Source organism: Corvus moneduloides, chromosome 4, assembly GCF_009650955.1.
Source record: "Corvus moneduloides isolate bCorMon1 chromosome 4, bCorMon1.pri, whole genome shotgun sequence".
In the NCBI taxonomy this organism is placed as follows: domain Eukaryota; kingdom Metazoa; phylum Chordata; class Aves; order Passeriformes; family Corvidae; genus Corvus; species Corvus moneduloides.
This window is the reverse complement of record NC_045479.1, coordinates 29801096-29813764: the sequence shown is the minus strand read 5'-3', so window position 1 is coordinate 29813764 and position 12669 is coordinate 29801096. Positions and strand designations below refer to the sequence as shown.

At 37.7% G+C, this 12669-nt stretch overlaps 1 protein-coding gene across 6 annotated transcripts in view; it reads right to left on the bottom strand.

Moving 5' to 3' along the window:
• TMCC3 (transmembrane and coiled-coil domain family 3) overlaps window positions 1–12669 on the bottom strand; it is a 133265-nt gene that overhangs the window by 17274 nt on the left and 103322 nt on the right. The window contains exon 1 of one of the 6 annotated variants that reach the window (XM_032106508.1): window positions 8219–8349. The exons of the other annotated variants lie outside the window; for them this stretch is intronic. Within the exon in view, the coding sequence (XP_031962399.1) occupies window positions 8219–8221 (3 nt within the window). The 5' untranslated portion in view covers window positions 8222–8349. Of the gene's footprint in view, window positions 1–8218; window positions 8350–12669 lie in introns of those variants that run through there. 6 annotated transcript variants of the gene reach the window in all.

Here is a 12669-nt window from a genome sequence, read left to right as displayed (position 1 = left end):
CTGAGCAGTGCTTATGAGAGGCCTGCACTCCTACTCCCTGTGAAGGAGAGCTTCCCCTGACACAAATCCCTCAAGGTACCACCACTATGAAACAGTGGGGGGGGGGGGGGGGGGGGAGGGTGACATATTTTTGAAGAGTGATGCCAGGCATTCTGTATCCCTTCTAGATTAATTGTTCAGCTTACTTTTAGTGTTTCTAATAAGTGCTCTCCCTTCCCAGCTTTTACGAATTTTTCTTCCCCTCCCATTCAGTAATAAGCTTTCTTTTTCTAAAGATGTCTGAATAGATGGCAATAATGAAATTTTCCAGACTACTGTGAAACATTCTGTGAAAAGTCAGCCTGCTACACATTTTCAATTACTAAATCCTTCTCCATGAATGAGAATTTGATAAAAAGCCAGCCACATACCTGCTATGACTAATCACTTCTCATAGTTACAGCATATGCTTCTGATCTCTCACCATTTGTGACTTAGAGTGTGCTTTCCTTAATATCACTGCATTGTCTAACTTCTCATCACAAACTATTCCACAATGATAAAGGTGCAGCAGGTCACCTTCTCCCTCCACCTTCTTCTTTCTGTTTCACAGTCAACTCTTAATTTCATTGCTATTCAGATAATCTAAGCATTTTCTGAAATCCCAGCTCCTGGAACTGAACAATCATAGAAGAGAATTCCAGGAAATACTATGACGTTTGTTGCCCTCAGTTACACAGAAATAATTCTCACATCTACCTTAATAGTAAACAACCAACCAAGTCCTCATTGCCCCAAAACAAAGACAACTTTAAGGAAATTTTAAATATGTAATTTACAGACCTACAAAAATCAACCCCACAGATCAATGCTGATTTTAGTCTAATTCATGACTTTTTATTGCTTTGAACTGGCAACATTACAAAAAACCTATTTTGTAACAGGAACATTAAGGCTTTACAGTAGCAGGGAATTTTGAAAGTACTACCACTGAGAGACAAAACACCCTAAATCCGTATAGACTGGCCATCACAGGCAAAAGACTCAAGACTTGGGGATTTTGTTTGTTTAAACCATTGCAAAACTTCTGTTTATAAATGAGAACAATAGGTCCATCAGGCATAGGATCTTTTCATTTGCGTTAATGCTGCAGCAGCACATCCTGAGCATATAAACAATCACATCTTGTCCTCTACGTGAACTGAGTTGCTTACTTAAAGGAGCCTGCTTGCTTCTTCCTTCCCCCCTGCCCTGCATCTCTCTATGCTGGGCTGATAAAGTCAAGTCTCAAAAACACATGTCTGTTACATCAGCAGTTCTGCCTATACCCAGGAGTTTTAGTTCAGTTTTTTATATAAAGGTTTAATCAAAAGATAGGGTCTGCTTTACTACATTACACGACTAAGCAGCTTATTTACCTCTCCACCATAACGCAATGCAACTTTATTTTATCAAACCTTCATTACTTATATTCACAAGTACACTTTCACTATTTTCCACATTACACATATAAGTGCGTGTTTTTGCTCCACACCTGATATCCAAGGCTTGTATTTGTAACCAAACCACAAATAATCCCAAAGGCAGAGAACTGCATGAAGACTGAGCCACCAAAAATCAAAAAATTTGGCCATACTTCATGATCAACACAAATTGAAAGAAACAAAAAAGTCCTAAAAAAACAAAAAGAGAAGAAAGAAGTCCAGAAAAGAGAGATGAAAAGTTTTATTTAAAAGACTAGTTTTATTTAAAAACCCCTTATTTCACTGGGCAAAATAAAGACAATTAAAATTTGATGCATATTATGCAGGTCATTTGTTATTCAAAACCACTGCTGCAATAATGGTATTTTAAGCAACTATACACAACTGTTAACACTGTCCTGACTTAACTCTGGAGAAAACATCCTAACTGTAGTGCATTAAGAACCAGAATTCTTTGCAGAGTTAATGGATTTAACTTCCTGTGGACCACAACAGCACAACTTTAAAGTATTTTCTTATTTAAATTTATTTTTAAAGTAGCAAAAATATTTTTCTTTCTTTTCACTGAAGGAGCAATACAAAGCATTAGGCAACAGAACCACAGTATCCTGCTCAGGTAGTACTTTTTCCATATCTTCCTCTTGGAAGAAAATGAAATGTTGTTCCCCCAAGTTAATATAAATAACATTGTTTTGAAAAGCAGAAACATTTTCTGCTGCTGTGACTATGCCACTGAAGTGGGTCACAAGGGATGCTTTCCATTTATTAAGAGATCCACAGTTCTCCTTGTTGTGGAGGAAGTCTTCAAATATTATTTGTATATTTGCTATCTTGTTATTTATATAGATATACATGCATAAAGATATGCTTTAAAAACTATTTTGTAAAATATACATAAAGTTATTGTTATTATAAGTGAGTAGTAGTCCACAGAAAATCTCATATCCATGCAGTGTTTCAGCTGCTGTGCACCTTTGGAGAACCTGCTCTTGGCATGGTATTTTAAGGTTACACCCTAACAATCAACTCAGTTACAATCAAATCTGAATTCACAAAAAAGATAACTTTTCCAGTAAAAAGACCCAAAGAGAACACTTTATGAAGATGAGTGTGTCTCTACAAGCATATGTCCCTGAATCCTCCTCTTTAAAGAGGCTCCACGTGCACATTATAACAATCCATCAAAGTAGTACTTCAGAAAATGCTTTGTGCACCCTCTAGAAACATGTTCTGTGTCTGCACACGATGTTGAAGTTTCTCATATAATCTTTTTAAATGTTATGAGCTGGTACTAGCATGAATCACGCCTATAAGAGGTTGGAGGTTCATCTTTTAAAAAAGTATAAGAAACTTTCTGTCAGTCTATTCTCTCGGAACAAAGTTCAGCTAAGACTGCTGTATCAATTTTACAGAGTTAAAATAACCCACTATTTGTAAATAGTCATGAGTCACCTTTAAACTCCATTTTTCCTTTCAAATTTTTGTATACACCATACACTTCAAATACTAATACACATCACACAAACATCTCAACCCATACAAGAAACTCTGTTGTAGAGAAGTTCCATTAGTAAATTAACATCTATTAATAAAAAACCCAAAATGCAAAAGGCTTGTCTAACTGAGAAAAAAACCAATGACATTCACCATTCACCCAATTAGCGAGAAACAAAACCCTAGAGTAAAAATTTTATCTGGTTTTAAAAATATTCCTATTCTGAGAACACACTTCCTCAATTAGTGAGTTTTATTAAACTGAATTACTTAGAGAAAGCAATGCAGATGATTTTGGAAAATAAACTAGGTTGAATTATTATTCTTATGTCACCATATTACTCGTGACAAAAGTGCTAAATTTTTTAAAGTTTTACGGATAAAGAAAAACTATTTTTGAACAACTGCCTTTAATGAGGATTCACTAAATTTTTACAGTATGGCACAAATCCTCTGATATCATTTTGAAGATGTCTGTGTAGCAACCATGTTTTGCCATGGTAGTACTAGCAAGTGAAAGCAGACTTTTCCCCTAAGAGATGTTTGCAAACTGAAATTACATTTATTTCTGTTTTGCCAGAACTAAAATGTCAAGGGTAGAATGAACTCCAGCAGAAGGAAATCCGGCTGATTCTAAAAGCTCATTACAAAGCTCACTGCCCTCTACTCTTAACTACAGGGCACATTTGGTGAATATCTCCTCACAGAGTGTAAATACCCAGGAGAATGTCTATTATGCATAAAATTTTAGTCATAAATTCAGTGCTTATAAACTAAATAAATAAACCAATCCAAAACCAAACAAAACCCCCGCTCCTTTCTCTCTGCCATCCAACACAAAAACCATTCTCAAATGCAGGACTGCAAGATGAGAAGCACAGGCAAGAAACAGTAGTGACTTTGTTTAGCAGGCTAACGGCAAGTGCTCAGAAACTGCACAGTTGCACAGCACATTAAATTGCTTAGAACATAATAGATTCAGTAGGAAAAATTGTTTTCAATTTGATATTTCTTAATCTGTTAAAACCATGTTGCTAATATAAAAGTAATTTAATGCAGGAAAATGAAACCTGCTTATCTTAACCTGGTATCTGCTGTAATTGAGAGGACATATAAAATATTATAGATCAACTTTACGTAACTTCTTTGCTTCATTAATATGTTTATACAAAATTGAATTCAATTTGGCACAGGTCTGGTCAAGACCTATCACAAGAGACAGCAGGGCTGAAAAGGCAACACCAACAATGCACCCGCAACAGTAAGACTCACATAAGAAAGTCGCAAGCAAAGATGGCTTTGCAGCCTGTATTGCTTCTACTGCATTTTCTTGCCTTTGGATAAGTGTTTTAGACTCATATCCTTCATATTTAGGCCCCTTAGGTTTTTTGATTTTGTTCAAACTCTGCCTAGGAGGACAGAGGGGATTAAAACCTTCATAATGCTTTTAGAGTCACAATGTAATTTGGATCTCAGCATCATTTTCTTAGGTGTTTCATCCTAGCACTCCAAAGGATGTGATGGTGTCACAGGGATAATTTATTTAATTGAATAGGGCAATACTAAAAGTGTTTCATGGGGATAATTTCTCTCAGGAAATTATAAAATTATTCTTCAAATAACATTTGTTGAAACACGATTGAAGTTCAGAGTGGTTTACTTCTCCAAGATGTTTATATGGTCAGATGCCACAATTTAGACTCTAAAGACAAAACTTGTCAGTTCATCTCATTTCTCAAAAAAACACCGAGGTTTTTGGAAGAGGAAACCTTAATATTGTCATTAGAATATTGTAGTACAGTTACCTTTACATAAATAAAAACATGTACAGCTTGCTACAGAAATAGTGTCTACATTAACAGTTATGTGTTTTCATACTCTTAGTTTGTACATTTTTTTTTCTTGTATCTTTCCTCATTTTGCTTTTGCTCCACTAACATTAGCAACTGCATCTTTTGATTTTAAATCAGTTTGATCATGTTTTTTTATCTGGGATATATTTTGCCTGCTAGGGAAATTGCCAGGATTTACAGAAATTGCCAATCTGTGCACTAATAGAGCTTAATTTCATGTGTCTCCTATAAGGCTCTTGAGACTATCCCAGAACAGTTTTTCTTTTAAAATAATAGTGATGCTTTTTATGATATCACGCAAACAATGAATGTTTTTTCTGAATACTGTGAATTGTAAGCACATGATTTTATGGAATCCATACATTTCAATTTGAACAGATACTTGACACAACAACTGATAACATTGCTTAATTAATAAAATACAATATTAGAATAGAATGGAATTTTCTGCATCTTCAGTAACATCCATTATTAAATCCATAATGATGGGTAAGTCAATTGCTATAAATACATAAGATAAACCCCATCATCTTCAAGTTAGGTATTAATATACACCTCTGCTTTACTCAAGAATCTCTTTCAGCACTGCTGGCAAGTTTCATGTGCTATAAAAAAGCCTAAAGCTACTTATATGGTCCAAGCAGAGATGGTAACAGAAGTTATTCATATCGTATCTAAAAAAAACTTCATTAAGCACATAGGTACTTCAGATTCTTATACAGCTGTAATCCATAATAGCTAGACCAGGGCAGCATTTCTAGAACAGGAGCTCAGGTTATTGCTTTTCTGCTTGGTTGAGTTGTCACACGCTCACCATCCATGACTTACATGTCCCACAAACTGAATCACAGAGCTCCCCCATCAACTACTCTGCCAAGTGTATGAAAACAACAGAAGATGTTTCAAAGGATTTTCAGGAGTTATTTTCAGCTTGTTGAAAGCCACTGCCTCTCTTACCTAACCACAGGGAATTGGGAGAGCCTCTATCAAGCCACTGCGACGGTCAAACTGTTGCTCTCATCTCCTTGTAAATTTTTCGTATGAAGCAACAGGCTACCCAACCTAAGTTTGTTCCCCATGTCCTTTGGCCATTGCAGCACAACAGAACTATTTAAAGCAGGATACAGAAGTTCCCCATATAATTTTATTACACAATAATACAACAATATTACAATAATTACAACAATAAACCTGATGGTCTTTTTAAAGCAGCTTGTAATCTTAATTCAGAGTGTTTTAAAAAAATTATCAACAGAAAATGGCATATGTTAATCTTATGTTCAAGCTAAACGTACAGGGTTTCTCAGAAGCACAGACATAAATGCTAGTTGCCAATTTACTCTTAATGCCAGTTCCTACATATTAAACTCATATTAGATTTTTCTATTTTTAGAGTTGTGGTGATGTTAGAGGCCTATTCACCAGTATGATTTGATTAGAATGAAACTGAAATCGATATTCTGCTCCTAGTCTGCCTGCCTGCCTCCCTCCCTCCCTCTCCTTTGAACTTTCTAAATTGATTCTTTTTTCCCCCTCTCTTAAGTTTCTATTCAGACAGTTGTGAGGATATGCTTTATCACATGGTTTGGTGTAAAAGACTTATAAACATATTACCATATTCAGCCATAGCCACAGCACAGATAAAAAGGAACAAAGCAGAGTTCAGTGGGAAAGGAAGCAGATAAGAGTCATGCTGTCCTTGGAGTACAACCATGGTTACTGGCTCTGCACTGAGCCAGAGCTCTGTACCTGAGCAGGGAGCTATGCTTGGCTACAGGCTCCAGCATCCTGTTGTAAACAGCCTAACATTCAACACAAGCGATCTCATTCCATGACAGTGGAAAAGCAAAGCAAAACCCAAACCACAGTGCTCATTTTGATCAAGGCATTAGAAAACTGTCTAAATATTTTTTCCCTTTATCTCTCTTGGTGATATGCTTAGAATGATTTTAATCTAAATAAAGTACCATTAATAAATCAAATTTTTAGCGGTCTCAACAGACAGATGAAGATCTATATCCATCACTAAACCCTCAAAAACATGCCCTTTGTGAGATTACGCCAAATGATGTTAGTCTAATTACACACAGTGAGTTAACATTCTATACTGTGTTACATGTTGAAAAATCATTTTCCAGACTCTCTTCCTAAAGAAACAGACTGACAAATACTCTCTGTAGTCAGTTACTTGACAGGTTTGAGAAACAAAATCGCTCCAAGAAATTAAAATGCAAACTGCAAAGAAAGCTACTTTAGCTTATGCCTGCTAGCTCTTGGTATATATGTTGCAATCAAAGCAGTCTGCCTGCAGGTAAGCAAGTAGAAGAAACACATAAATTGGGCAGAAGTTTATCTTAAAAATTAGCTCCAGTAGACTTAACACTATTTGTAATAAAACTAAAGTTTGAGGGGAGGAAAAAAAAGCAGGTGGTAAGCTAAAACCAAAATTACCTAACTTTTCAGCAACTCAAAATGGTCTGAATGTCTTTTACTCTATTTCAGCTAGAGAGGAAGTCTTTAGCTGTGCATACATTTATTAAAGGCTTTGGGAAACTTCAATGAATTGCAGTGATTTGCACTGGACAAAAACCTTCCATGCAAATATGACTGTAAGGAATTCTGAGCTCCCACAATGGAAAGAGCGAATCACATCTTTTACCGAATTTGCTCTCCAAATTCAGACTTTAAGTCTGTCCTTATGTATGCTTCTGGTACTAACCAGGAAACACTGCAACATTTTAACTTTATGGAATAAAGTGACGCACTTCATTATTCATCCCATTTGGTCTGTAGGCTTTTTACGTGCTTTTTACTATCTTTCTTGTTCATTTATTGCTTTAACAAGAGTGTTATAAAAATAAAGGTCAGTACAGAAATAAATGCACCAGGTGTTATGTTCCTCTGCATAACTTAACAATATTTAGACAAGAGTCATATAGTCTGAAAGCTATACGATATAAGGCATTGAAAAAGCCTGTAAGGGCTGTTTGCTAGCTGAAAGCCAAAGATTCATCAAAATAAAACCAGATATATGTTCATTTTCAGATACATAGCCACAGGTACTGGGACCACCGTAGTGTAGTATATCCATGTAATAACTCGTGAGCACATTCAGAAGTTAAAAATACTACTAAAAGTAATTAAAAATAGACTAGTAAAATAGACTGAAAATAGACTAGTAAAACCAGCGATTTGTCATTTATTTATCAATGAAGAGCTGGTTTACTCCCTTTAGTGTGATAAAAGTGATGTTTAGTTTCTGGTACTAACTTCACAATACAGGTCTAAAAAGATTCATGCATAATGCTGTGAATGCTTTCTTGTTTAGAGTGCAAAGCTGGGGTTGGGGGTTAACAGCATGTAAATAACTAAAGACACTTATGATGTGGTATAAAAAAGATTTCGTACCATTTTAACACTGCTTTTTCAAATTCTCTAGATGGCTTCTGGGTCACATAAGGTAACAGATAAGAGAAGTTCTTACTATGTTGTCTCGGCTTTTGAGACAAAACTTCAGGAGGAAACCATTCCGGAATGAGTGTTCCTCCCCTTTTCCTCCATCAATGAGACAAATGGATCACAAGGAGTGGAAGTGGGAAAAAGAAACCAAACTGTTTATTAACACATGAACAAAACAGGGTAGAACAGGATAGAAAAAACCCCTCAAAATACAACAAATTCCCGGAGAGGGAACAGACATGTGGGCTCGGACCAGCTGGGGCCGCCCCCACAGGCTCCCCGGACCGGCGAGGAGGGAAGGGAGGCAGTGAGGCAAGGGGAAGGAAAGGGAAAAAAGAACAAGAAAAAGAACCCAACAGAACCTTTTCCCAGCTAGCTGGAACACAAAGGAAACCCAAAAGCAGCACAGCGCTCACTCCTTCCCGAGCCCCTGAGCTGTTGGGCTGAGCCGTTGAACTGCCCCGCACTCGGTCCCGTGGCTCCGGCCCCCGGGTCCATCCTAAAGAAACAGCGTCCTTGGGCATTGAGCGGATGGTTAAGGAATAAAGCAGCTTCATTACATCACCCCAGGACATATGTCTAAAATATCACAATATTGTGATATTTGATTATCTAATGTATGAAACTTGTGTCAGAACTGATCACAAGTTTCCTGAAGTTTTACTGTTGTCTGTAGGGAAAGGAAAGGAATTATCCTGGAAGTACTTACTGGAAAGAGCATCATTTCAGAAGGTATACAGTTTCACTGCACGTAGCAACAACCAGGGAAATTGTGTTACTGCCTTAAATGCTGAGACCCAACTACCAGCAGTTATCTCACTGTCAGACAAAATCTCACAGTGTAACTCAAAGACAATGTAAGGGATTCAGTAGATTCACTAACAGACTGGTCTTCTAAGAGACTGCTACATATGAATGTACATAAAATCATTTCTACAGACTTGGCAGCCTGCCAGTATCCCTTACAGTGAACAAGTCTAGCAAGGTCACAATATTTTTAGAGTAATATTTTCAGAGTTGGGGCATTTTGAGTCTATGATCCCCTTTTGAAGAGTTCCCATTGTTCTTAGTGGAATTTAAAAGTTTTAACCGGTAGTTCTAGATACCTGTCTCTGGCAAAACCTGCCACAATGATTTGAGCTGCACTTCTGATCTGCAAGAAGGCAAATCCTAGAAAAACTCTACTAGTTGCAAGAGAAGCTCCAGTGACAAACTGTATCTCAAAGCCTGCATTGAGATAGTCATGCCAGATGTATTCAGTGAGCTGTTCCACAGGAATTTGACTCTCTCCCACCCCCAAAGCACATAGACACACTGCCAGGCAATATGAGCTAGAGAGAAAAATAAAAAAATCTAATCATCACATTGTTACTTCAAACCAGTTATGAGTTCTAAGTATTAAAACATGATTTACTTATTTCCTTTTTGGTCAGTATTGTCTCCTGAACGTGCTTTGGGGGTGGGGAGAGAGTCAAATTCAGCATAAATTCTTAAGATGAAGATTTTGTGATCACCTATCCCGAGAAGAGAAAGTTCCACAACTGCTTCCATGTTGAAACATCCAAGGACTCATGTTAAGCCAAAAGTAAATAAAGTGTGTCTTTGACAACCACAGCCACTCGATCTGTGCTTACATTGAGATGCCACACAGCTCCTGCAGCCACTTCAGGTGAAATTTCATCCCCAGTCTGATACCACAGGAATCTAATACCTTGCACATAGTGATTCTGCCACCTAAAAATCATAACCTAGGCTCTTATATCTTCACTGTATCTTATCCATGACATGGCTGGCATCCATGAGTGATGATGGTAGCCACTTTAATAGGTGAAAGCTGAACTAGTCACTATTTTGGGTGAAGCAGGAAGGGCTGGTTCTAAGTGTTAAGATCAGGGAGAACACTGCAGGACCTGTTCTGCTCCTTCTTGAAGGATGGGAGTATGCCACATACAGAGACTTTGCTTCAAACCACAGCTTACTAGCTAAACAAAAGCTTTTGCATTTTATTAATGTGAGCACAAGCTAATGTGAGTTTTTGCCTCATATGAGCTCAGGCTTTCCCCCTTACCCCTTTCCCCCCTTGCTCTATCTCTCCACACTTTTTTGTTAACTCTTCAGTTCTCAGTTTCTTCTGTCACTGCTTCCCTCCCACTTTTCTGCTAACATACCTTGTAATAGGTGAGTACCTTCCTGTCACCCAGAACTTCTGTAGGATCTACCTACTCCCAAAAATTTCTTGACTCAATTTAGATTTTTCTCACCTCGGAGATAAGGGGTTTTGAAGGTAGGATCTAACTTTATAACAGAACCATGTAATTTCTCACTAGTGGTACAACTTCCTGTAAATCAAATCACTATCCATTCACACTGGGAAATTTGAAGGAAATCTCCCTATTCAAGCACAATCTTTCTAGTAGGTCATTCTTAGTCTCTCAAAAGATGCCTTATCAAATGTAAAGGTACTCTTTAGGCTACATAACTTTACAAGGAAAGCAACAGCAGCTCTAGGAGTCTAGAAGTAAGTTAACTGCAGCAATGCAATGCAGCTGCAGAAACACGAGCCAATGCAAAAGCAGAACAAGCACCTCCAAAAGCCATGGAACAAACTCTGACACTCAGCAATCCTCACAAGCCTGGAAGACACTTTCATCTCTAAGCTCTTATGTATGCGCCTTCACTTCTCAGAAGCACAAAAAAGTATGAAAAGGATCATATAAAAAACCAAAACAAACAAAACCCAAACAAACACAGGCCAGTACTGAAAGCCTAAGTGCTAAGTTATTATCAGGCACAATCTACTTTTGAGGCTATCCACTTGCCTGTCAAGCAAAAACCTCTGCTTTAAGTTACCATTGCACCATGCCATAGATATTGCAGGACAGGGACATTATTGCAATTGTACTATAAAATATACTTCTCTTTTTTTTTGTCAAACTTTAAATTATTTTTTAAGTTTACAGTAATTAATAGAATAAATAAAGGAACTGTGATACCTATATAATGAAAAGAATTACCAATGTGGTTTTTGTTTCTCTTTTGTGACACTCAAATAACAAAGATTGGAAAGATGGTAAGTAATACTTCAAAAGCATCCATTTTTAGCTGATTGACACAGAGCCATGATTCTAAACAACCTACAAGAGAACTAACGCAGGTAGTCTGAAGACTTTGTACTAAAACAAATGTCACGTTGCCAAGTGAGATGCACTTAGTCATTTCCTGATTTCTTTTTCCTTTATTTCACATACTTTAAAATGTGTTTTCCTGAAGAATTTGCAGAGATTCCTTTGCAGTGACTCCGTAATAGTCTACTAATGAGGGCACTGATATCACAATCTCTTGCCAGGTGAATCAGTTCAGATGCAAAATGTGTCATGATTTCACTGCAGAAATCAGTGGGGAAGAAATACTTAATCACAGATGAATTACATGTTCAGTCATATGTGCCTTCAAGCAAAAGGCATGGGAGAAGTCTGTTTACTTATCAGCCAGGACTGTCCATCAGGAAACTAACAGTTGGATTCTAGGCTCTCTTCAGCTTAAGACATGTTCAAACTCATAGCTTCAAGGCAGACATCCCAACCACCAAACTGACAACTAAGACAGTGACATTCCACTGCCTCTTCTGAAGAATTAGGGCCCTGGGACCACAAGATTTGTGGAGAGATTACAAAAGATACTAAGAGATCGAGGACATGCCCCAGGAAGGGGAAAGCTGTCCTCACACCACAGGTGCGTTTTGAAGAAATGCAGGAGGGCACACTAGCCTGTTGCCTTGCATTCTTGGGCTTGCTTTTGTCATTCTTCAGCAGCCAACTTGCTGCCCTGATGCCCTACAGTGCTGGGGCCAACCTGCCTCAGAAGGCACAGAGGCCTCAGGCAGTTTCCACACCTCAGAAATGCAGGTTCCCATGGAGCTTAGCAAATAAGATGGTAGGGAATACTCAAGGTCTCCAACAGACTCCTTTCCTTTAGTTCAACAGCAGCTTACTCATGCTGCAGTACTTCCATGATACAAGTTAAATCTAGTTTTTGTCCTACTCCTGTAAAAATTTTACTTTGGACCATGTTTTCAGTACATTATTAATCAGCAGTGTCCAAGCCACACATCTCTCCCATTAAAAGTGCAACTGTGCTGTAATGGTCCCCCCACCAGCCATGATTTGAATGGAGCTTATCCAGAAAACATCCATAACTACTTAATATTGACAACAATAACCTGGAAAATGGTTGTGCATCCAAGCCAGAGCATTTAAAAGGACTGCAGGCACAACCTGCTTTCCATATAGTGTTCTTACATCTTCAGCAAACACGTAACAGAATCAATGTCATCTAGTTACCTCTAAAATTGAGGTATACTGAACTAGCTTATACACCTGAATAATTCAGCACTGAAGAGA